The 21,623-nt window shown below is 40.5% G+C and overlaps 2 protein-coding genes across 2 annotated transcripts in view; one reads left to right on the top strand and one right to left on the bottom strand.

Annotated features, from left to right (window-relative positions):
- tspan13a (tetraspanin 13a) overlaps positions 1–5,758 on the top strand; it is a 46,108-nt gene extending 40,350 nt beyond the window's left edge. The window contains exons 4-6 of the mRNA XM_078421939.1: positions 1,405–1,518; positions 3,797–3,901; positions 4,355–5,758. Of these exons, the coding sequence (XP_078278065.1) occupies positions 1,405–1,518; positions 3,797–3,901; positions 4,355–4,429 (294 nt within the window). The 3' untranslated portion in view covers positions 4,430–5,758. The remainder of the gene's footprint in view (positions 1–1,404; positions 1,519–3,796; positions 3,902–4,354) is intronic.
- Positions 5,759–13,632: 7,874 nt separating this feature from the next.
- On the bottom strand, positions 13,633–21,396 carry LOC144610221 (anterior gradient protein 3-like). Its single transcript, XM_078428815.1, has 8 exons — positions 21,344–21,396; positions 21,017–21,166; positions 20,835–20,898; positions 19,737–19,789; positions 19,496–19,572; positions 17,051–17,114; positions 16,866–16,949; positions 13,633–13,978 (listed from the first exon to the last, which is right to left on the bottom strand). The coding sequence occupies exons 2-8, from the start codon at positions 21,150–21,152 to the stop codon at positions 13,929–13,931; spliced, it is 528 nt and encodes a 175-aa protein (XP_078284941.1). The 5' UTR covers positions 21,153–21,166; positions 21,344–21,396; the 3' UTR covers positions 13,633–13,928.
- Positions 21,397–21,623: the final 227 nt, after the last annotated feature.

Below are 21,623 nucleotides of genomic sequence, written 5' to 3'. Positions count from 1 at the left end.
CACATTATTTTACAAAAGTCCCCACTGACTGCCCTGGCTTCTTTATTACCTGAACTAACTTGTTTCTCTTGCTCAATTTTGATGAAGGGTCCCGACTGGAACATTAACTTTTCTCTTTCCATGGATGTTACTAGACTTGCTGTGTTTTTCCAGCATTTTGTTTTTATTTCAGATTTTCAGCATCTGCATTATAAGTAAAACATGGTTTGTTGATGCCCCCAAAATGAGACTATATACAAGCTAAATGTATACCACTCAGCCTCAGCCTTGTGATTTTGGACTCTTTCATATTGCTTTAGTCCTTTCCTGTTTATAGCCAAGTTGTTTAAATACAATGGTAAAATAAAAACAAACTAACATAAGTGTTGACTTTTGGATGCAACGTTTACTTAAGACACTAAACACTCTTATCAGGCATTGTGAAGCTTTTAGGGAATCTAAATGATTAATAGCGCATCTTATATAAGATTCAAGATTCAAGATATCTTTATTTGTCATCCAAAAAACAAGTTTTTTGGACGAAATTTAGTCACCCACAGTCCAATAATAAAAGCAATAAAACAAGCAAATTACACAACCCCAACTAACACACAAAAAAAAGAAACATCCATCACAGTGAGTCTCCTCCTGTCCCCTCCTCACTGTGATGGAAGGCCAGAATGTCTTTTCCCTTCCCCTGCCGTCTTCTCCCGCGGCCAGGCCGGTGTCGTTGCCACGTTCCAGGCCGCGCCGGACGGTGAAGGGTCCGCAGCGGGCCGACCCAAGCCCCGCGATCCGGTGCGGGCGAACACGCTGTTGCTGCACATCGGGGCGGTCGTGGCTCCCGACACTGAAGCCCCCGCCGAGCAGAGAAAAATCCCGCGGCCTATTTCAGGCCGCGCCGGACGCTGAAATGTCCGCGGCGGGCCGACCCAGGCCCCGCGATCCGGGGCGGGTGAACACGCCGCCGCTGCCGGAGCTCCCAATGCCGGCATCCCGATGTCGGCCTTAGGCGAGTCGCAGCCGCTCCCGCAGCCTCCGAGGACGGCCGGCTCCGCTGATGGTGAATCCGGTCCGCGGGCTCTGCGAACCAGAGCCCTGGAGGCCGCCAGCTCCAGGAGTTGGGCCGATGGTAGGCCGCAGCATGAACGGAGACAACACCCAGAAAACAAAGGTCGGGTCTCCGTTCGGAAGGGACACATTTACAATTTTACAGTTCCCACTCTCCCCCCCACACACACACACACACACATAGTACACAAACACAAAAACACGACATCACATCTACAATTAAGACAAAAAAAACAACAAAACACAGAGACAAACGGACCGCAGGTAAGCCGCAGCTGCTAGGGCAGCGCCGCCATTTTGGGAAGCTATTTTTGCCAATTATTTGCCCACCAAAGTAATTAATTTTTCTTTTAGAACCATTTTCTGGAAGTGGGATGGAACAAATCGGTAGAAACCAGAGGAGATGTGGAAGGATATTTAAAGTGCTGTGGATTTAATGAAGTGGACATAAATGGGACCTGCAAAGATGTAAGTGGACAAGCTGCTTTGAAAAAATATATATCAGTGTCTTTAATTGTCCTTTTGGGGAAAAAATAAAAGTCCAGTGTATTTGTCTTTGGCATGTTAAATCTGGATTAATTCAGCACAATGTTGTGTAATTGTTTGACCAATGTAGCTGAGCAGAAAAATGACAGTAACAGCATAGTTCAGAAATGGGTGCCTGAACATTAAAGACAAATACACCACTTTGTTGTAACACCACTTCAGGCTTTTTTCTTATTGCCTTCACTCTGGTTGTAAAGGTGGTTTCTTTCTGGGAATCTTAATACTTCATGTCACGTTAACATTAAGACAAGCAAATGAGATTATCAATCTAAATTTGGGCTGCTTTTCAATAAACTACAGGTAATGAACATATATATTTTTTTAAATCAAGTCTTGATACTGTGGTATTGCAACTGAGACAAAACTGGACAGTGGTGCTGATGAGATGTACTTGTAATCATCAAAATCACTTGGGTCTGTTGTTGAACAGCACGTGTGATATTTCTGAAACAGGAAGTTCTGTTTCTTTTTAGATTGGTGTCAAAAGTATTTTTTATTGGTCACTGGTACCACTGTTCAGTTTCGTACTTGTTTGCAAAAACAAATTTAAATTTGGTCTTTACTAAAAAGTAGCCTAAATTTACAAAGATAATTTCAGCTGCTTGTCTTAATGTTAAGGCGCAGACACGGACCACAGTTGCCATGCAGTGCTTTGGAATCGTACATCTTGGAAATGGGTCATTCGGCTCATCAGGACTTTGTGGAAGTTGCCATATCTAGGTTGAAGGCAAGAGAATGACGATTAATTAACTAAAAGACCAGACTGGTGACTTCCATAAATGACTCTAATTTATGGGTAATTGAGAAGACCCTAGATTCTTTGAACCCTAAGCAAGCTGGCAATCAATAATGAATAGATCTAGAACAACTGACAAGTTGTTGATAACTCTCAAACTAAATGTCTATTGAAATAATGTTGAAGTTATCTGTGCAAATAAATATCAGTGTGTTTGACCTATTGGAAATTGACTTCCTCAAATGAAAAAACATACTAGAGACTTTTTCTATGCAGTTGATGCTCAATGGAAATTGACGCCAATTACCCATACATTTGCATTCCTCTATTTCTGTGCCAAAGTACACAAGCTCCTTTTAGGGCTTTCTGTGGAGGTCACTAAACTGGTTACGTTCAATTTAAACACTTGCATACAAGTAGCATTGGCATGAACAAAGTGGGCTGAATGGACTCCTCCGGTGTTGCAGTTTTACGAATTCTGATATTATGAGATCTTCCCTGATGCCAAGATTGCCATTGTCATAAGGAATAGGAGTAGAATTAGGCCATTCGGCCCATCAAGTCTCGAAGTTTTTTTTAATCATAATGTAACATGTTCACTGCGATAGCTCCTATTGTATAAATGTATTTAGAGGACTGATATCAGAAAAAAAGAATAAACTAATACTGTTGAAACTAAAGGCAGAAGAAACTGATAGGGTCCCAGTTGTAGTCCTTGAGTCACTGAGTTCCTCACCATCACCATCCTTGAGGAAACTTACCATAGACCTGTAGCTTAAGTGAAGCAACTACTTGTAAATTCTGTGGGTGTATCATTTATTCTGGATATATTGCAGCATATATCTTGGCTCCATCTGTTGGATGGTAGAAAGCCTTCAAACTTTCCATTAATTTAGATGAATGCCACTTTAATAAAACTCAAACTTGGCGCCACCTAATGACAAGCCGTCTGCTTATTTGGTATCCAATCCCTCATTCTAAACATTTTCTTCCTTTCCATTGTGGCTGTGGTGTATGTTTTCTACAAGTATCATCCCAGAAATATCACCTAGGTTACTTCAAAGCTAGATCTGTGTGGGCTTCCAGTTTCCAGATGGAGAAGGAAAGAAAGTACCTATGAATTCTCCAAACTGCATGTTCCCTTCCAAATCACACTATCCTGCGTTTGAGGTTATGTTGCCATTCCTATGCATCACTGAAGGATTATTTCCACCATTAGGCCTGCAATGTTTTGAGTGGATGGAGCAAAGTATTCCTAAGGGCATATTGGATTTGGGAAATGCATGTTAGCTTGCCCACCAATGTTCACCAATTGGTGGGATGCTCCTACCTCAAGGGAGAACAAATGTTCCAACAAATTCACAAGATTTATTTAGAATTTTTAAAAAAAACATATTTTGTGAATGAATAGTTTAAGGAAATGAATTGTGAAGGGAAATAATCTCTGCTTCTTTATTTTTACAGCATTGTACGAATACCTGTAAGCCGTGTGGACCAATTCTAAAAACCTACGCTGGTGAAGTTCTGAGATTTGTTGGCGGTATAGGTCTTTTCTTCAGCTTCACTGAGGTCAGCTAAATTGTTTAAAAGAACTTAATGAAATAAGCAGTTTAATCATTGAGTGTTTTTGGAGGCAGTTCTTCTAATACACTCTTACTAAAATAGTTTTTATCCTGGTAAATGGTAGATAGTTACAGGTGAGGGAAGTTTTGATTGACAGATGTGTGGACAAAGGAGAGAAGGTAAGGAGTGATGAGGAATAAAGTGTAAACCCAGATAGAGGGATATCAGTGGGAGTGGGGGAAGAGGGGCCGGGAAGTGGGAGAAATGGGTGTACACTGGGATCGGGCAGCACAGGAGACAGAGACGGGCAAGGGGAGGTATTACTTAAAATTGGAGAATTCAGTGTTCATTTGTTGGGTTGTAAGCTACCCATGCAAAATATGAGGATTCTAAGTGTGGATAGTTTTATTTACGGACAAAGCTATTAAGCATAGTGGCCTGTAACTTTGTTTGTTTCAGATATTGGGAGTTTGGTTAACGCACAGATTCAGGAACCAGAAAGATCCACGAGCAAATCCAAGTGCTTTCCTGTAGGATAATTTTTCAGAAATGTCACACTACTTGAATATTGCATTTCTGATGCATCCTGTGAATTTTCTTCAGACGTCCTGTAACTCAAGTCCCAAGTTGCTTGCAAGATAATGATTTTTGAAGTGGAATTAAAGTTTTTTGTTGTTGTTATTCCTTCCTGTTGTAATGAAACTGAGAACAGATTTTTGTTTTTTTTAAATTGTAGCCACTCTCTTCGACTGCAGCCTAATCCTGGTTGTAGACTCATGTTCAGCACAAGAGGATTCCTTAATAGTGTCTTTCAAAATTACCATTTAGGGCAATTCTTTGGATGTATTTTTTAAAGGAAAGAAATATAATTTGCATCATTATGAAGCAAAACGGCCTCAAGAATTTGCAGTGTAAAAATGATGTATTGGCTTTTGACAATTCCTTTTTCAGCAAATGCATTTGGCTAAAATTGGAGAGATTTTGATTGGTCGATGACCATTGCTAATATTAAACAAGTTTAAACAATTAAACAAGAGTATAATTAAATACAAGCCAATGCTATTTATTTTTGTGTAATAGCTTGTACTGTACTTTGTGGATTTTCAGAAGACAGTTACATGTTTTCTATCAAGGACAAAAATGAATAAATTTAAGGAATTTGTGGATATCGATCTTTTGATCAGCTGCTAGGAATAGTCACCTGAGAGATTGCATATATCTCTACTGTAAAAGCTTAAAGTTGTAGAAGATGGATGTGAATAGCAAAGCTAATTTCCTCTGGAGGGGGCGGGGAATGGCGAAACACAGTCCCTTCTGACCATATTGTTTCTTTAGCTTTGGAAATGCTTTTACTCGCCTTTGCACCTGTCAGTGTGATTAATGTGAAGTTCTGATGAAGTACAATTGTGTTTTGATCAATGATAAATTCAGTCTAGTTTTGGCATTCGCCTGATTGTTAATACCTTGGTCTATTTACACTGATTTTAACATGTGATGATTATGAAAACTTGCATTTTGCTTTTAGTTCACAGTAAGATTGATTGATTGGAAACGTAGCTAAATTGGAAATGTGCTTAATATGTGTTTATACAGCAATTGTTTTATCTCTGCATGTGATTGAGGAAATTGTTTATTCAGTTATTTAAAATATTGTCCAATTGTATACAATAGGCATTTGTTGCTTGATATTTCAATAAGTGTACAAGTCATTGATCATTTGTAACTTTGAAATGGAGGTGATTTCAAATATGTTAATGTGGAGAATTATTATAACATTTATGGGATTAGTACATTTCAAGAGACCATGAATAATTGTGGACTCTCACCATTAAAATTTCACATGTGAATGAGTGAATTGATTTTTTAATCTATTTTTGTGTTTAACAGTTGTCTGTTCTTTATTTTCCTTGTATAATTTGAGATCATCCAAAATTATTTTTCCCTCGTCATGTTTATCAATGACCCTGTCCTTGCCAACCCTGGTTAAGCAGTACCTCAATAGTAAAATTCTCCCCCTTATTTTTATTCTTTTCCTATCTTGGTATTGTCATTAACCTTTATTTCCACTTTCTACACAGGCAACCTGAATATAATTACTTCAACAGCTTTCCAGCTAGCAAAGGCCCAAGTTCTTGAATACTTTTCCTAAATGTGATCTCTCGGCCTTTAAAAAGCACCAAAAAACGTGCCTCATTGTCCAAGTCTGTAGCCAACTTCCCTAATATATCTGCTTGTGTTGTTCAGTCAAGTTTTATTTGCTCATACATTTAAAGCACAGTAAGATGTTTGGCCACATCACTTAAACCTGCATCCACCACCAGGCTGACATCCCTTCCTTGTAATTCATTCCATCATTACATTAAGGCAGTCTGTTTGCAGTAATTCTGCAAGCTTGGCTTTCTTGGGGAACCTGTGAGTGACATTTGTGCCTATTTCTGAAAAGCCACCACGAGTCATCTTAAATTACTATTAAAACATAAAGTATTGTGCTATAACTACAGGATCAGCGCTCAACTAAGAAAACTAAGACCAAAACCAAAGTATTATCTAACTGAATATGCCAACTCATGCTAAGGACAAAAAAAAAAACCCTGTATGCAAAAAACAGCTACCTACATGTTAACTAACTCTTTAAAAATAACTAATCACATAGATGCAAATATATCATTGGGGTTATCAAGCAGGCACCTCCCTTCACTGGTGTTTCAGTGAGTTAGGCCCACAACATCTCGGGAAGGCTGAACAGTTGGTTCTGGCATTCCCAAAACAGCCTCCCTCAATACCTACTCTCACCACCTATGCTACCAGTATCTACTAAATAAAGAAAAGTGCAGCCAATTAGCTCTCTCTAAAAAATGCAAAACACCTGCACCTATCTTCCACTGGTCCAAGGGCGGTACGGTGGCGCAGCGGTAGAGTTGCTGCCTTACAGCGAATGCAGCGCCGGAGAGTCAGGTTCGATCCTGACTACGGGTGCCGTCTGTACGGAGTTTGTACGTTCTCCCCGTGACCTGCGTGGGTTTTCTCCGAGATCTTCGGGTTCCTCCCACACTCCAAAGACGTACAGGTATGTAGGTTAATTGACTGGGTAAATGTAAAAATTGTCCCTAGTGTGTGTAGGATAGTGTTAATGTGCGGGGATCGCTGGGCGGTGCGGACTCGGTGGTCCGAAGGGCCTGTTTCCGCGCTGTATCTCTAAAAATAAATTAAAAAGCCCATCATTAAACTTGTAACACAACAAATATCACCCTTGCATAAGACTGGGATACACTTACACAGACTACAATTACAAAGAAATACAAGTACTGTATGGCATACATTTTCTTTCTGCCCCCAACTGACACTATTTCTTCTCCACCAAATCTAGCTACTGCCTTGTTCTGCTGCCTCTGACATTTGCTTTACGGCCTGACGCCAACATTATCCACAAATTTCTAGCTCTCCAAATAGCGACATGGTCGATCGCGCTATGAAACCTCTATAACCCACCTCTATGCTCGCTGCTCAACCTCTGCTCCCAAGTCTACATATATAAGCTTTTTTTTCTTTCATAAGACTCATCCACTAAGTTCTGCCAGGGCAGTTCTATAAAATGCACTATCAGCTGATAACTGACCATAACACTATATCAGGCCTCAAACTAGTAGTAATTATCTCCTGTGGAACAAGCTTTCCTCCCAAATCTACCCGCATATCCCAACTCCCCGTAACTGGCCTGATTTGTATCTGTCTGAAAACTTCCCTCCTCTGCCTTTCCCTCATGGAGAAAATGAATCGCTACCCTCTCAGTCCTGATGCCTACTAAATTCACGTGCTCTCCTCTCAATTGCTGCAGTTATGCACTTCAAGACCTGGTTATGCTGTCAAGTATACCGACCCTGAGAAAGACTAGTTCTACATCCTGACAAAATATGCCTCAACATTACCACCTCTGAACACAAGGGACACGCTGGGTCCCCGCCGACACATTGTCTTTTTCACTTCAGCGATCGCAACTATTATATTCTTTCATTTATTGCTCTGAAATCTTCTCCCAGCTACAATCATTTTTGGATGGACTTCCATTGCAGTGATTAGAATTACAGATTTCCAAGTGATCTGGTTTGTGATAGGCACAGACTTGAGATTGTTATGTCCTTTGTACCTGTACTTCATATCTCCTAATGAACAATATGTCTACGATATGCATAACATGGACATTATCAACCCCATGTTATCGAATTGCTCTCTGGGTGAAAGATTATTTACGGTGATGGGATTGAGGAGAACAGTTACCAAAATGAAGCTGATTAAAATGGCTGAAAGGCAATCCAGGATGAAACTGTATGACAGGATATGTATGAATCAAACAAAATAAAAATCACAAATGATTTAGCAAATTAGTCAAGTTCTATGAGGTAGATTTTGACACATAACTAGAGTAAATTAATTCTAATTAATTAAAGGTAATAAAGCCTAGAGATAAACTTCAGTTCAAATATGTAACACTCTTGACCTGAATTGAAATGGCTCAAGTATTCAAGTGTCCAGCATTTGATTTGCCAAAGCATGCAAAAGATTTGTGCTGCACTTGTACATTATCCTTGGTGGTGGACATGTCTTCAATTGGTATAGTAGGTTTGGTGTTTATATTTAAAATAGCTGAGCATCAATAACTATATCCTCCAGTAATGAATGAGATGTGTTCTCACTCAGAAGCAGCATCATCCATGGAGTCTTCCAAGTGTGTTGCATCGTTTACAATTTCTCCATGTTTAGGTACTTTACATTCCATCCACTCAACGCAGTGGAAATAGTCTCCATTTCAGCAGAATTGCATTATTTAAATTAATTAAATGATTAATTCAAGAGAAATGGGTGTTACTGGCAAATTCAATTACTTGTCCTCAAATTACCTGAACCAATTTATGTTCGAAGACCTTTCTGAGGGCAGGTAAGAGTCAACCACATCATTATGGATTTGGAAGCATTTGTAGATTAGATCAATTTAGTTAAATGGATTTTGTTCCCTAAAGGGCATCAATAAACCATTTTTGTTTCTAAAGCAATATGAAATTTTATAACCACCATCACTGATTTGAGTTTTTTTATTCAAGACTCGTTAAGTTATTTGAATACAAATTCCTCATGTAACATGTGTAGGATGAAGGGTCTCGACCCAAAACGTCGCCCATTCCTTCTCTCCAGAGATGCTGCCAGTCCTGCTGAGTTACTCCAGCATTTTGTGTCTACCTTGATGTGAATGGTTCCTTGAAAGTGGTTGTGCAGGCAGATAGGGTGACAAAGATGGCATTTGGGGAATTCTGTTTAGAAGGTTGGATGTTATGTCGTAGGGCAAGATGCTGGTGAGGCTGCACTTGCGGTATTGTGCTCATTACGGTCACCCTGCCATAGGAAAGATGTCATTAAGCTGGAAAGAGTGCAAAGAAGATTTACGTGAATGTTATGGGAATTTGAGGCTGGGACTTTATTCAGTGGAACGCAGGAAGGTAAGGAATCTTATAAAGATGTGTAATTCATGAGGAGACTAGATGGGGTGATTGCACAGTCATTTTCCTCGGGTTGGGGAATCAAGAACTAGAGGGCATAAATTATGGTGATTGGGGAAAGATTTAAAAAGAGCCTTCAGGGCAACTTTTTGCACAGACCTTTGATACGGTGATGCATGTGAGGCTGCTAAACAGATAAAAACCCATGGTACTAGAGGGAAGATACTAGCAAGGGTGCTAGAGGTGAAAAGGAAACAAAGGGATGTTGGATAAAGAGTGAAATGTAAAGGCAGAGGGATACGAGTGAGAGGGGAAAGAGGATAGATGAAGGACTTGGGGATGGAAATTAATATAAAGGAGGGGAAAGGATCAGGATGATTGAGGGGGGTGGGAGAAATGTGTGGGTATAGGCGTGCGGCCCAAGAAAGAAAAGGCATAAGAGGTTATTTTCTTAAATGGAGAATTCAATGTTCATACTGTTGTATTGTAAGCTACCCATGTGGAATATGTGCTGTTCTTCCAGTTTGCATGTGCCCGGACTCTCGCAGTAGAGGAAGCCAGTGACAGAATGGTCTTTATGGGAAGGGTAGTTAAAATGATCAGCAACTGGTAGATGCAGCAGACCTTGGTGGACAGAGCACAAATATTGGTGAAATGGTTGTTTAGTCTATGCTTGGTGTCACCAACATAAGGTCACATCAGGAGCATCTATAAGCAGTCAATGTGGTTTGCTGTGGTGCATTTGAACCTCTGCCTCATCTGGAAGGGATGCTGGAATCCCTAGATGGAAATGTAAGGACATGTGTTACATCTCCTGTGGTTGCAGAGGAAAGTCCCTGTTGATGGGCCTGGTCAGGTTGGAAGGGATGAGCAAACCAATGAGTTGTGGAGGGACTGGTCTGTTGAAAAGAGTGGAGATGGAAATATCCGACTGGTCGTGGGATCACGTTGCTCGTGGTCAAAATGTTAGAGTACGATGTGTTGGTTGTGGAGGCTGGTAGGATGAAAGGTGAGGTCCAGTGAACTCTGTCCTTGTTTCATGTGGGAGGGTGGGAGTTGGAACGAGAGAACTGCAGGACACAAAGGTGACAATGGTGAGGGCTCCATCCACAACAGCAGGGGGAGCCATGTTTACTGAAGAAAGGACATCAATATGAGAACCTAGAGTGGAAAGCCTCATCTTGGGAGCAGATGCAGCAGAGTCAGAGAAATTGACAAAGAGGGATGGCATTGTTGCAAGAGGAGGGGTGGGAGGACATAGATTTGTGGTAGAGATCATGGAAAAAGGGGTGAAAGGTTTCAAAGATAGTCCAAGTGAATTTGTTCGCAGGCTGGATGTTGATGGTGTTTGGAGATGTGTCCAATGGGGCAGGAATAGGCAGAAACAGTAGCTCTGCCAGCATACTCCTGCTTGTGCACTTGGGGAAAGTGATAAAAGGGGGCAGGACAGAGTAGGGGAATGGTAAGGTTGGAAGCTGTGGAGGGGAGATAGCCAGAAGTGATGAGATCTGTGTCGGTCTTGGAGATGTGTGAGAAGGAACTGCAGATGCTGGTTTAAGCCGATGATAGACACTAAATGCTGGAGTAACTCAGCAGGACAGGCAACATTTCTGGGGAGAAGGAATAGATGACGATTCGGGTTGAGACTTCTTTAGACTGAAAGTCACAGGACTTTCATTTCCCGTTCATTTCCCTATCCTGTGACTTTCAGCCTGAGGAAGGGTCTCGACCCAAAACATCACCCATTCCTCTCCCCAGAGATGCTGCCTGTCCTGCTGAGTTACTCCAGCATTTTGTAACATTCTTGGAGATGATAGTTTAGTGTTCTTCTGTGGGGTTATGTTCATGGGGAAAAGTATGAGGAGGTGTCTGGGAGCTGACGTCTGGCCACAGCCTGGTGCAGGTTACTCTGCCAGACTCCAAAACTGCCTTCCACTTGTCGGTCTGTTTGATGACAATAGAGGGATTTAGATTTAGAGATACAGTGCGGAAACAGGCCCTTCGGCCCAGCGATCCCCACACATTAACACTATCCTACACACACTAGGGACAATTTTTATATTTACCCAGTCAATTAACTTACATACCTGTACGTCTTTGGAGTGTGGGAGGAAACCGAAGATCTCGGAGAAAACCCACGCAGGTCACGGGGAGAACGTACAAACTCCGTACAGACGGCACCCGTAGTCAGGATCGAACCTGACTCGCCGGCGCTGCATTCGCTGTAAGGCAGCAACTCTACCGCTACGCCACCGTAACACCCTTTTGCAGTTCAGCCATCTGTTTAATACTTCTCCAGCAGCTTACGTATAATGCTACTGGTTTATTGTGAGACAATAAATCCAGTCAGCTCACAGGGAAACCTAATTCACCAAACATGAATGCTTTGTCAAAGTACCCTGAGCAATGTTTGGATATCTGCCACATTCCAACAATACCAGCCATCATCAGATGTGATTTGAACAACATGAGGTGTACTGTTTCAATAGGAGCTGCTTTTTTTGTTTGCAACTTGAACACAGCAACTCCCAAATCTTGAATTTTGTAGTGAATGCTTATTCTCTGTCCTAATCCATAGAACCTGCTCTCCAGAGGCCAGTGTTCAACACAAGTTTCCCCATTACTTTAATCTTCACACAAAGCAATAGGATAAACCTCAGGCTTGCTCATTACCGGGTGCCTAATCCATATCCTTAGTCTTTGAAACTATGTTATGCTGAGTATAATTCTTCCCTTCCAACTGCAATGGCCTGTCATTTTCCTGTGGAACCTTTCTTTGTTGTTGCAAAGTCACAGAATCATAGAAAATAGGTGCAGGAGGAGGCCATTTGGCCCTTCAAGCCAGCATTGCCATTCATTGTGATCATGGCTGATCCTCCACAATCAGTAACCTGTGCCTGCCTTCTCCCCATCTCCCTTGATTCCACTAGCCCCAAGAGCTCTCTCTAACTCTCTTTTAAATTCATCCAGTGAATTGGCCTCCACTGCCCTCTGTGGCAGAGAATTCCACAACTCTCTGGGTGAAAAAGTCTCTTCTCGCCTCAGTTTTAAATGGCCTCCACTTTCTTCTTAGACTGTAGCCCGTGTTTCTGGATTCCCCCAACATTAGGAACATTTTTCCTGCATCGAGCTTGTCCAGTCCTTTTAAATTTTATTCGTCTCTATAAGATCCCCACTGATCTTTCTAAACTCCAGTGAATACAAGCCCAGTCTTTCCTCGTATGACAGTCCCTCCATCCCAGGGATTAGCCTGGTAAACCTACACTGCACTGCCTCAATAGTAAGCACATCCTTCCTCAAAGTAGGAGATCAAAACTGCACACAATACTCCAGATGTGGTCTCATCATGGCCCTATAGAAATGCAGAAGGATCTCTTTGCTCAAATCCTCTCGTTATGAAGGCCAACATGCCATTAGCTTTCTTCACTTCCTGCGGTACCTGCACTCTTACTTTCAATGACTGGGGTACAAGGTCTCGTTGCACTTCCCCTTTACCTAATCTGCCTCCTTGTTTTTTTGCTGCCAAAGTGGATAACCTCACATTTATCTACATTATACTGCATCTACCCACTCACTCAACCTGTCCAAGTCACCCTGCAACCTCCTAACATCCTCTTCACAGTTCACACTGCCACCCAGCTGTGTCGTCTGAAAACTTGCTAGTGTTACTTCTAATTCCATCCTCCAACTCATTAATATATATTGCAAATAGTTACAACAGATTTATTCTGATCAGTATAGAGTTCTGCAGACAGGCTGAGGCAGCAGCATCTGTAGGTAGACAAAGGGCTAGAGTAACTGGTCTTCAATCTGAAGGGTACCAACCTGAAACATCACCCATCCTTTCCCGACATGCTGCCTGACCCGCTGAGTGACTCTTGCACTGTTTATCTTAAAACTAGTTTCTGCAGTTCTTTCCTATACATAGCCTCTTTAGGTGTTAGTTCACTAAGATTGAAGCTGAATTCTAAGTGTTCTTTAAGTATTTCATGAGGGATGAAGTATATGAAATTTTGACTTTGAGATTAGGTTTGTGTGAATTATGAATTTTCAAAAAGAAATTCAGATTTAAGACCAGGAAATGCTTTCAAGTAAGATTATTTTTTTAAAATGCAATGACCTTGCATGCATTCTTAATTATGAAAGTCCTAGTTCCTGAACCTTTACTTACCAACACAATCTAAAGAGTTAAATGCTTCAGTTTAACATATCAAACAATGGTAAATTTTCAAAAATGTTTTATTGTACATAAAAGGGTTGTGAATATCACTTAAGAAATGCAATTATTTGTATTTTAATCTAATTGGATGAATGCATATTTAGAAACTCCACATACAGAATGGTATCAAAAGATTTAATAAAATGACTTTCCTTGATGTTAAAGTACCCAATATTGAGTGTACATTATTTACACCTTTTCTACACACATCAATGCCTCATTGGGACAAGTACATACACCGAGTCTCCACAATGAGCTGGTTGTGGTTACGTGTGAACAGATAATGAAATTAAAGCTTAAAGGTTCTTAAATGACTTTCAATTTCTTACAATTCCTGCTTCAACAGCATTTTGGCTTTCTCCATGTTTGTCTTCACTAAACAAAGAAGAAAAAAAACAATTTTAGCTCGGACACTAGAGTGACTCTTTATTGCATAGATAACAATCAATTATAGCTTCTTATTACTGAAAAGATACAAAGTTCATATTTTTAACAACCCATATGCCACTGATATCAATACAAATCCAAAGGTAACTCATGTGGTATAAAAGATTCAGTGGAAAATCTGGGTGCAGGTTTGTTAACGCAAAACAGTACTTGTTGCTGCCAAACTGCTAGAGTACTTGATATTTGGTCTTTGACACAAAAGCCATGTGATGTGGGAAAATTTAATGTTCAAGACATTAATATTGTGTAATCAAATTCATAATTAGAAATGCACAACTTACAGAATGGCAATTAACCCTTTGCACTATTCAGACTGAAACTTTAGCACTAAAAGGATATGCAAGCTTTGGGTTATTTACTGAACAAGTAGGCAGAGGCCAGTAAACCAATAAAAAGTTGATATTTCATGTCATTAGTTTATTTTTTAACTGATAACTGCCTTAATTGCTGAACATTTTGTATTTCAGTTTGTCATCATCCAAATTTATTTTGCTCTTTAAACCGAGGACATGTATTCAAATCCTACACTAGCAGCTCAGGAATTTAAATAAGTGAACATGGAAAAATGTTCTATGACCAGAAGTAGTTGACAACTAAAAAAGTGGCAAAAACATATCTAGGTCATGGATTCCTGCAGAAAAATGAATGTTATTTTTCCCTGGTTTGGTCTACAAGCATCTCCAGATTGTCCTAGAAAGTCTAGCAAGCTTCACACAGGGAACAGCTAGGCAGATGTACAGTGTAGGAACAGAATCGCAAAGAACGAATTATGTACCCTATCTAGTTCTCTTCTAATGTATACTTCTCTGGTATATCATAGATTGATTCACACATTTCCTTACATAGGTAAAGCAAAACACTGTGCAAATATTGCACCCTGGAGAGTACAGAGCAGCGAGATAATTATCGGGCCAGTAAGAGGTGCACCACAAGGGGTCAAACGGGAACTTGCCAATTCTTTGCACTCCCACCTGCATGTGCCCATATCCATGCTAGCCTTCGAAGGCTTTGCCAGTGTGGACACAGAGGCAAAAGCAAATCACAAATGGTGACCAGTTTTTCAAGTGCAACCTTACATTCCATGTCCAGGACCACTGTGATGGCCTTGATTGCTCATGCTGAGCATTTTCAAATGTTCACAATTTAAAAACAGTAGAAATAATGTTGAAGAGGACAGTATACTATTAACAATGCAAAACGAATTTAAAAAAAATTTGAGAGTGATCCTATTCAAATGGATAGAGCAATGCTGATGCAAGCTAAAAGGCCAGATGAACCTGGTCCATTACTTCAGCAACTTGCAAAAATCCCTGGACAAATGAGAAAGATAGCAGAAAAGTGCACTTGTTTGAATTTCACTCGGTGCCAGCTTCTGCACCAGCCCGAGTAGCTACAGAAGTCTGAAATAGGTCCCCGTTTGCACTCTATCTGGAGGCATTCACTGGGGAATTCCAGGCCAATATAGTTTCAGTGAGGGATGAGCTAAAATTGCAGTGAATTTTATAATAGTTGATTCCTGGAAGCAAATCTGATCTTTCAAATTAATGAATCTTACATTGCAACTTTAGGTCTAGCAATTTAAATTGTCTTTCCATTTAACTTTAGAAGGACAAATCAGAATCATGGTGTATTATGCTGCAGGTAATATTTGTCTGCCCAGTGCATAGCACTGGTTTGCCGAGAGAACTGCAATGTAGCCTGAGCCTTAACACCTTACACCCAGATATATAATTTTCTTCTTTCTGGTATTAGTTCCATTCTTCCACTGCAATATCTAAGAGAGTAATATTTGTTCTAGCAAGGTTGATTTAAAAAAGTTTATTGATCGATTATTTGCAGCCATAGTTTGAATTTCTTACTTATCCTGTTAAATGTTAGTAGCTTCAATAACACAAGAGATTCAATCTAATGAAAAGTGTGCTTTGAAACTCAATAAAAGTGGGCTTTTAAACAAATTTGAATTTGTTATTCAATTCAAGAAATGAATTACTAATAGTCCAGATATACAACAACAAAAAACCCCAAAAAACAGGAATGCCAATGTAATATTTTAAATTTACCAGTGGGGAATGTCTAGAAGGCCAGGAGATTCCAACCTGGAACGTTGCCTGCTGGAAGCACACATTGGGAAATAAGAGTTCCCACAATTATGCTTTTACTGTGCCATTTGGACATTGTCCCACAGGCAGCTTCCACAATACTAAAGCCATAAATGCCAACATAATAATTAATTTTGGCCCATTCATAGTAAAGGCAAATTCAGGATTGCCTTAAATCTACATGACTGCAATAAATGCTTTCTCAGGGAGACCTGATGGAAGTATAGAAAAATATTGAAGCATGCGTATAGAGAGTCAATCTTTTTCCCCAGGAGTACAAATAAAAATGAACCACTGAAGCTGTGACCTCCACTAAATGATCTGCTGTGTTATTTATCATATCCTATCAATTTTCCTACAGCAATTCTATCCCGTGATCCCCATTTCCTTCCTCCCAGACACCAGACTGAGAGCATGCACGTCCACCGCACACATCTGGAATGTGGTGTTTGTGGAGACCGATATGATGGTGATATTTAAGAGACTTTTGGATAGGCATATGGAGCGATACGAATTATGTGCAGGTAGACAAAATTTGGTCTTGACACCATGTTCGACGCAGACATTGTGGGCTGAAGGGCCTGTTGTTGTACTGTTCTATGTGCTCATAACTCAGTGAGCATTAAGAATTTTAAAAAGCAGATAATGGAAAACAAAAGGTTAACAGACTGCAACAGTAAATTTGCATTAGTTTAACTGAAGCACTTTAGACTTACAGGCATCAATGTCACCAGCCTCGTAGGTGTATAAACGATTGCTGTATATTCCTATAATATCTGCTCTCACTGTTAAAGAGGGATCTGCATTCAAAGAAAGACAATGTTCAATATTTGCAGTTACAGTGGACAAGTACCAACAAATGCATATAACAAATCAAACCCAATCATTTAACAATGCTTACCTACAAAGACGATTTTGGGAACATATTCTCCATCTAGCTGTAGGTTTTTGTCATTTGGTGTAAACTGGAATGAAAATTAATATTTGTTCACAATAATAACACCAAATTGCAACCATAATTGGATTGTATTAGTAATGCAATACTGAAGTGCAAAACAAAACTCTGCAGTGTGTTTAAAGGAACAATTCAGTCCTAATTCTGTGTATTGAGCATGTGCATGATGATATACAACATAATACAAATACAACATAATACAAAAGTCATCTTTTAAAAAGGCTTGGAAGCCCACAAGCAAAGGAGACTGGGTCCAAAGAGTATCAACAGGACACCAACACTCGCAAGAGAGTTGCATTAAAGCTTGCAATCTGATCTGCAGTTTAGATACTGGATAGCATAACTAATTTCTGCAGGTCTTTAACTTTTTCACTGTTTTGCAAGCATCCCTGGAAGGAGCATTTGGAATCATCTTTGAGATACAACACAGAAACAAGCCCTTCAACCCCTCATCCATGTAGATCAAGATTCCCCATCTAAGCTAATCCAATTGTCCTTCTAAACCATTCCTATTCATGTACCCATCTACACAGAGATGATTAAAGTTCCCCAAACATTAAATAGAGCGGGATCAGACAGTTTTTCCAATTAAGGCGCCAAATTTGACATTGGTTTAAAAAGCCATATTCAGGATGGTTGTGTGCATGGCTGCATGCAAAGGTTAACCTATGGAAGGTTTTATCCAAAATATTGCCAAATAATACAGATAAAACAGTGGTCATTTCAATGTTTAGTCAAATTAAAATTAAAATCTACATTTCTAATCTACCACCACCAAAATTTTCAACTTTGTTTTGATGTGAAATGCTGTGAGGGCCCAAGGTAAATATCGGCTAATTTGTACAATTTCAAACTTGAGTTTACTTAAATTTTAATTATGTTATTAAATTCTTAGTGGTTTTGTAGCTTCCTTAATGTTTAATTACATCGCTGCAGCAAAGCCAGGACCATGGTTCAACCGGCTATCTGGCATTTCCGTAAAAGAGACTGGTTCTGGCACTTCATGGAGGACAGAATATACATCAGCGCAGGCATTTGATGAGGAAGATGGTTTCTGCAAAAGGAATTTTAGTAGAGAGTTTGCCCTCAGACAGTAAGTGGGTGAATGGCAAATGGACACCCAGCTGCAAAATGAAAATTGGGTGTCCTGGAGTGGAGTGTCCAAATATGTTATTTTCATGTTATCCTGTTACAGCAATTTACACTACAAGATAGTGTATGCTAGTTAAATCTGCAAACTGAGAGCCAGTATGATCTCAACCTAAAACATCACCCATTCCTTCTCTCTAGAGATGCTGCCTGTCCCGTTGAGTTACTCCAACATTGTGTCTACCTGAGATTTCAAATGAAACAGCCTTGATATTACATAACAAGTTAATCAATATCTGTCAGCAGTCTTAGTATTGGCAACCAAATTCATGCATACTGAAATAGAAGCAACATATTTCATAGCACTTTAGTAAATCAGGATAAAATTAAGAACTTAAAAAGTGTCCTAGTAGATTCAAACCACAAGTTCATGCAGTGCAAAATGCCAAAGAATGAAAATAGAAAATGTTAAACTCAAATGCCAAAACAGAGGTCAAATCACAATACACCAATTTCTACATTGGCAGTCAATTTATTTTGTCTTATTGCACCATATCTAATGTCGCTGGCAAAGAAAGAGAAAGGATTATGGGCCAGTACATTAAAAAAAGTCACAAAGTTAATCCACAGCTCGACACCATGGTAGATGAAAGAAACTGGGTTGTTTAGTCAGCGAAGGCATTGCCTGAAGATATTGTACAAATATCAAACAGCGACTGTCAAATAGAGAAAGCTAATCTGGCTTATTACTTATACTGAAAATGACACTTTAGAAATTTAAGATTTTTTTAAAACTTACACAATAGACAATAGGTGCAGGAGTAGGCCATTCAGCCCTTCGAGCCAGCACCACCATTCAATGCGATCATGGCTGATCACTCTCAATCAGTACCCCGTTCCTGCCTTCTCCCCATACCCCCTCACTCCGCTATCCTTAAGAGCTCTATCCAGCTCTCTCTTGAAAGCATCCAACGAACTGGCCTCCACTGCCTTCTGAGACAGAGAATTCCACACCTTCACCACTCTCTGACTGAAAAAGTTCTTCCTCATCTCCGTTCTAAATGGCCTACCCCTTATTCTTAAACTGTGGCCCCTTGTTCTGGACTCCCCCAACATTGGGAACATGTTTCCTGCCTCTAATGTGTCCAATCCCCTAATTATCTTATGTGTTTCAATAAGATCCCCCCTCATCCTTCTAAATTCCAGTGTATACTGAATGTTTTCAGAACTGGCACTGTTATTGCTCACCACTTTAAAAAAGTTTCCCAACCCCCCCTCCCTCCCTCCCTCCCTCCAACTTACCACAACATTAAGCATAACAAAGTCCTCTTTTGCCATTTTCTGAATGCCTTCATTCGCAGCAAATGCTTTTTTCAAGGCTGTTATGAGAAGATACAAAGAAGAATTTAGAAATCACACACTTTAACAAACTCTTGCAGATAAAGGTGCCATTGGATCTTTCACACCAGAAAGAAAATATTGTAATTGCTACTTTGATGAATAGAATAATGAGAATTAATTGCTTGCCAAAGAAACCACTCACCTTGACTATATTGACAGTCTTCCAAGTGGTGGATCACCATTAAGGGCCGGTTGCTAAAATGCAACAGAAAAATATTCAGTTTAAAGCAAGAACAATGCCAGTCAAGTAGTCCACAAGTCAATGAATAAATAGGACTTTTGTAAATTATCATATTACAGTTTTAAAAACATACAAGTAGTGTTCTACCCCTTTGCCATTTTTCGTTCATTAACATGGGCCAATGTGTTGGAACTGGAACTCCATGTCTTACTTTAGCTGCAAGTTGCCACATGTTCATATCTCTTTAATATCCCTTGGATTTTTTTCCCTCTGGAACTTGTGCGATTTCTTCCTCCTATGGAAAATTCCCCAATGCTTCCCTTCGGTTTCCTCCCACACTCCAACAGGAATGCAGGGTTGTCGGTTAATTGACTTCTCTAAATTGTTCCCAAAGTGTAGAACGTAGAATCACTAGTCTGCGCGGACTCGGTGTGGGCTGAAGGAGCCAGTTTCCACGCTGGATCTCTAAACTTAAACACTTTGTGCCGCCTGCTCCGACTTGCTATCCCTGTAGCCCACACTTGCAAAGTTTTACCCGTTTCCCCCAAGTTTACTCTATTCTCCGAAACCATGCAGCTCTCTTGGCTCATAGCACCTATCAATTTCAGAGTTTGCTTAGTTGACATGGCATCCAACACGAATTTGATGTGCTAGATGCGACAGGGGTCACAGCTTAAGGATAAGGGGGAAGTCTTTTAGGACCGAGATGAGAAAACATTTCTTCACACAGAGAGTGGTGAGTCTGTGGAATTCTCTGCCACAGAAGGTAGTTGAGGCCAGTACATTGGCTATATTTAAGAGGGAGTTAGATGTGGCCCTTGTGGCTAAAGGGATCAGGGGGCTATGGAGAGAAGGCAGGTACAGGTTACTGAGCTGGATGATCAGCCATGATCATATTGAATGGCGGTGCAGGCTCGAAGGGCCGAATGGCCTACTCCTGCACCTATTTTCTATGTTTCTGATAAAGGGACGAAAGTACAGGTGCGTCTGAAAGGTGCAGGTGCACGGGTAGCTCCTGCCAACACTAGAGAGCGCATTTAGCTAAAAAGACAGCATTACCTCTTCCTGGATTTGAACAACCCTTCTTCGTAGGTCTGAACCCAATTAACCTCGTCGGCCCATCCTATAATAAAATAAAATGTGCACACATTACCCCGAAGGCACGGGGAAAAGAGAGCAGCTTCCATGGACAGATAACGACGCAAACCAGTCAGAAGTGACGAGAGAAGTTGCGAGTTTACCTCTGGATAGGCTGGGAGGACATTTCTTCTCCTTTGCAGGCTCTTTGTCGACAGCCTTCGTTGGACTGGGGCCCCTGGCCAGACAGACGGCCACAGCAGCCAGCAGCACCACCAGCGGGAGTGAAAGGTTAGGCATTCTGGCGAAGATTGCTGGAGACACAGAACACACAGAAGTCAGCAAAGTAACGAGTTCCGCCAAGTGCACTCGTCTCCGAATCATTCAAAAGTGAGAAAAACTGAAACAAAGTGCAGGAAATATTTCAGATTGAGGCAAGTGATTTCCTTTCCTGGGCAAACACCGAAAACTGAAGTTTATCTCTAACTTACCTGTAGCGGGCTATCAGTGGCTCTCAGAGCTGAGTGCCGTAAAGACCTTGCTGTGATTCAGGTGTGTTGTGGTTCCGAATATATACACGAGGTTTGCCTCCCCATTGGTCGCCATCCTTACATCGCCCTCCCCAATTGTAGAACCCAGGAAGAGTGAACTTTGCTTGGAACATTTACTCTCTCCTTTGTCAATTCCTATGTTCATTTTTAAACTTTTTGAGCTCATGATTTTCAAGGTAAAGTACTTTGGGTGCGATTTTGCAAGTTTGGACAAGAATAA

Source organism: Rhinoraja longicauda, chromosome 2 (genome assembly GCF_053455715.1).
Source record: "Rhinoraja longicauda isolate Sanriku21f chromosome 2, sRhiLon1.1, whole genome shotgun sequence".
NCBI lineage: Eukaryota > Metazoa > Chordata > Chondrichthyes > Rajiformes > Arhynchobatidae > Rhinoraja > Rhinoraja longicauda.
Note: the sequence above shows the minus strand (reverse complement) of the source record. Positions and strands in the feature narration are given on the sequence as shown.

What these genes read in the sequence shown, in the direction of transcription:
- LOC144610221 (XM_078428815.1), bottom strand. Translation starts at nt 21,152, where the DNA reads ATGCCTAACCTTTCACTCCCGCTGGTGGTGCTGCTGGCTGCTGTGGCC. An exon ending in AGACTGTCAATATAGTCAAG is followed by an intron (nt 19,573 to 19,736) that starts GTGAGTGGTTTC and finishes TTCTCATAACAG; the next exon opens with CCTTGAAAAAAGCATTTGCT. An exon ending in TCCCAAAATCGTCTTTGTAG is followed by an intron (nt 16,950 to 17,050) that starts GTAAGCATTGTT and finishes CTTTGAATGCAG; the next exon opens with ATCCCTCTTTAACAGTGAGA.